This window comes from Brassica oleracea, chromosome C9 (genome assembly GCF_000695525.1).
Source record: "Brassica oleracea var. oleracea cultivar TO1000 chromosome C9, BOL, whole genome shotgun sequence".
NCBI classification, from domain to species: domain Eukaryota; kingdom Viridiplantae; phylum Streptophyta; class Magnoliopsida; order Brassicales; family Brassicaceae; genus Brassica; species Brassica oleracea.
This window is the reverse complement of record NC_027756.1, coordinates 26,645,513-26,648,887: the sequence shown is the minus strand read 5'-3', so window position 1 is coordinate 26,648,887 and position 3,375 is coordinate 26,645,513. Positions and strand designations below refer to the sequence as shown.

Here is a 3,375-nt window from a genome sequence, read left to right as displayed (position 1 = left end):
GTAGAACCCAGTCCCCTTGCTGGAAGGTTCTGGTTCTGACTTTCTTGTTGTACGTCCTAGTGACGTCTTGCTGGTAGGACCAGTTTCTCAGTTGAGCGGCCTCTCTTTTTTCGTCGAGCAGGTCGAGGCTTAGCGCCATCAGCTCGTTATTTTGCTCCTGAGAGGTAGATCCGGAGACCGTTGTTCTTACGTGCATCTCTATAGGTACAATGGCCTCAGAGCCGTAGACTAGCGAGTAGGGGGTTTCCCCTGTTGCTGTTTTTGGAGTGGTCCGGTAGGCCCAGAGGACTCCGTGTAGTTATTCCGCCCACTTCCCGTGAGAGCCCTCCAATCGCTTTTTGAGCATGTTGACCACTATTTTGTTTGTGGACTCAGCTTGTCCGTTAGACTGGGGGTGTCGGGGTGTGGCGAAAGTTAGTTTTTTGCCCCAGTCCTTGCAGAACTCCTTGAAGTTGTGACTTGTGAACTGGGGTTCATTGTCGGTGACGATCTCGTGAGGGACCCCGAAGCGAGTGATTACGTAGGTCCACAGGAACTTGCGGATCTGGAGATCTGTTATGCGGCTAAGCGCTTCTGCTTCGACCCACTTGCTGGGGTGTGACACACATTAGGTACGGGCCAGAGAAGGACCTCCGGTATAGCTTCTCCTGGGAGATACAGTACCTCGCGGCTTGCTTCTTGATCTTTCTGGTTTCGCTACGGTCTTCCGGGAGGGTGTCGGCCTCCAGGTACCGAATCAGGGGGGTCATCTAAGTTCTTCATTCTTCGACAGCTGAGACCTCCTCTGATGGGGGTTCCTCCATGGTAGCTGGCCATTAAAGCACGAGCAAGGGGATACTCATCTGGCTATTCGTTTCGAGGGCAGACCCTAGATTGGCCAGGGCATAGGCTTGTGAGTTCTGTTCCCGGAGGATTTGAGTGAGTTTCCAGCTCTTGAACTTCTTGATTAGTCGTTGAGTGACCGCCAGATACTGGATCATGCTGTCGTATTTTGCTTGATATTCCCCTTGTACATGGTTAATTATCAGTTGGGAGTCACTGAAGACCTGGATATTCTCTGCCCCCATTTGGTGACCAAGATTTAGGCCCGCGATTAGGGCCTCATACTCGCTTTCGTTGTTGGTTTCTTTGAAGTTGCATCTCACGGCCCTTGAGGTTGTATTCCCCGTTGGCGAGGTAAGCACTATCCCTACTCCAGTTCCTCTGACGTTGCTGGATCCGTCAACGTGTAGGATCCATTCTCCTTCTTCCTTAATCTAGCCTTGGAGGCGTATCTCCTGCTCCAAAGCGGGGAGCAAAGCAGGGGAGAATTAAGCCACGAAGTCTGCTAGGACCTGTGACATTATAGTCGTGGTGGGTCGAAATATTATGTCGTACTCCCCCAGTTCCACGGCCCATTTGGCTAAGCGTCCGGAGACTTCGGGTTTGTGGAGGACCAACTTTACAGGGAAGGAGGTGACAACTTCAATTGGATGAGCCTGGAAGTAGAGTAGGAGCTTGCAAGCGGTGACTATCAGGGTTAAGGCAAGCTTTTCGAGGTGGCTGTAGCGGGTCTCCGCATCCAGGAGAGCCTATCTTACATAGTAGATTGGTAGCTGCATGTTCCCCTCCTCACGAACAAAGACGGCGCTCACGGCGTGTTCGGAGACTGCTAGATATAGCAGCAGGACTTCACTGAGTAGTGGCTTGGACAGGAGAGGAGGAGTGGTAAGATACGATTTCAGTTCTTGGAGGGCGGATTCGCATTCTCCCGTCCACTGGAAATCCTTCGGATTCTTGAGAGTTCCAAAAAAAGCGTGAGATTTGTCGGAGAGTCTGGAGATTAATCTGCTCAAGGCTGCCATCCTTCCTGTTAGCTTTTGAACCTCCTTGACGTTCTTCGGGGAAGGGATCGAGTGGATGGCCCTAATTTGCTCCGGGTTGGCCTTGATGCTCCGGTGGATTACGATGTACCCGAGGAACTTGCCAGAGCTGACCCCGAATGAACATTTAGCCGGGTTGAGCTTCATGTTATATTTCCAGAGGGTGGAGAAGGCTTGCTGCAGGTGAGATATGTGGTCTTCCGCTTCTAGGGATTTAACCAGCATGTCGTCGATGTAGACCTCCATGGTTCTCCCGATTTGGTCCGCGAACACCATGTTCACCAGCCGCTGATAGGTCGACCCCGCGTTCTTTAGGCCGAAGGGCATAACTTTAGATCCCTCTGGACGTCATGAAGGACGTTTTCTCCTGGTCATCCGGATGAATGAGTATCTGGTTATAGCCGGATAATGTGTCCATGAAGCTCATCAGCCGATGCCCCGCGGTGGCGTCCACCAGCTTGTCGATATGAGGTAGCGGGAAGGGGTCCTTTGGACAGGATTTATTGAGGTCCGTGAAGTCAATGCAGACTCTCCACTTCCGTTCTTTTTCTTGACCAAGACAAAGTTGTCTAGCCACTCTGGATACTGCACCTCACGAATGAACCCCGCGCCAAGCAGGCTCTTGACTTCATCGTTGATGATCGCATCTCTCTCATGAGCAAACTTCCGTCTCTTTTGTCTGACGGGTTGGTGTAGGGGATCCACCTGCAGCTTATGCATGATGATCTTCGAATCGATCCCAAGCATGTCTGCGTGGGACCAAGCGAAGCAATCAGAGTTAGACCTGAGGAAGTCTATCAGTCTTCTTCTCAACCCTTCGGTTAGCTTGGAGCCGATCTTGAGATGCCGGGTCTGATCTCCTTCGGTTAATGGCACCTCATCCATTTCTTCTACCTCCAGTTCCTCGGTGTGATGAGCCGGAGGTTTGCTCTGTAATTGCTATAAGACGTTGGTCTTTCCTTTCAGAGTCGTCTGATAGTAGGCGCGGGAATAATCTTGATCCCATGTGATCACCTTTATGCCCCAGGGCATAGGGAACTTCACCATTTGGTTCCCTGGCCGTCCTAAGATCATATTGTAGGACGAATCGCAATCAACCACGAGGAATTTGGTTGAAATGTTGACTCCTTCGGCGTATACGGGGAGGGTTATCTCCCAGCGGTTTGCTTGACTTCCCCACTGAAACCTATAAGGGGGTTTACCCTACGGGTTAGAGCGCCTTCCTCCAGCCCCAGGTCCTTGTATGCGGCCTGGAAGATGATGTTGCCTGAGCTTCCATTATCTACCAGTATCCTTTTTACCAGGTAGTTCGCTACAGTGAGCGAGATAACCAGGGCATCGTGGTGAGGAGTGAGGACTTTCTCCTGCTCCTTGGCCGTGAAACTTATTTAATCCGTCCCTAGGAGCAGGCGTTTTGGCTTGGCAGCCTCTAGGCCGTGCTTGGCGTTCCAGGTGCTTTTCTTTGCGGCTGCATGGCTTATGCCGCTGACTTCCGAACAGCCCTGGATGACAT

At 51.6% G+C, this 3,375-nt stretch overlaps 1 protein-coding gene across 1 annotated transcript; it reads right to left on the bottom strand.

Annotated features, from left to right (window-relative positions):
- Positions 1–2,193: 2,193 nt before the first annotated feature.
- Positions 2,194–2,747, bottom strand: LOC106314673. The gene is made up of 2 exons (XM_013752508.1): positions 2,418–2,747; positions 2,194–2,253 (listed from the first exon to the last, which is right to left on the bottom strand). The coding sequence occupies exons 1-2, from the start codon at positions 2,745–2,747 to the stop codon at positions 2,194–2,196; spliced, it is 390 nt and encodes a 129-aa protein (XP_013607962.1).
- Between the last annotated feature and the right edge of the window lie 628 nt (positions 2,748–3,375).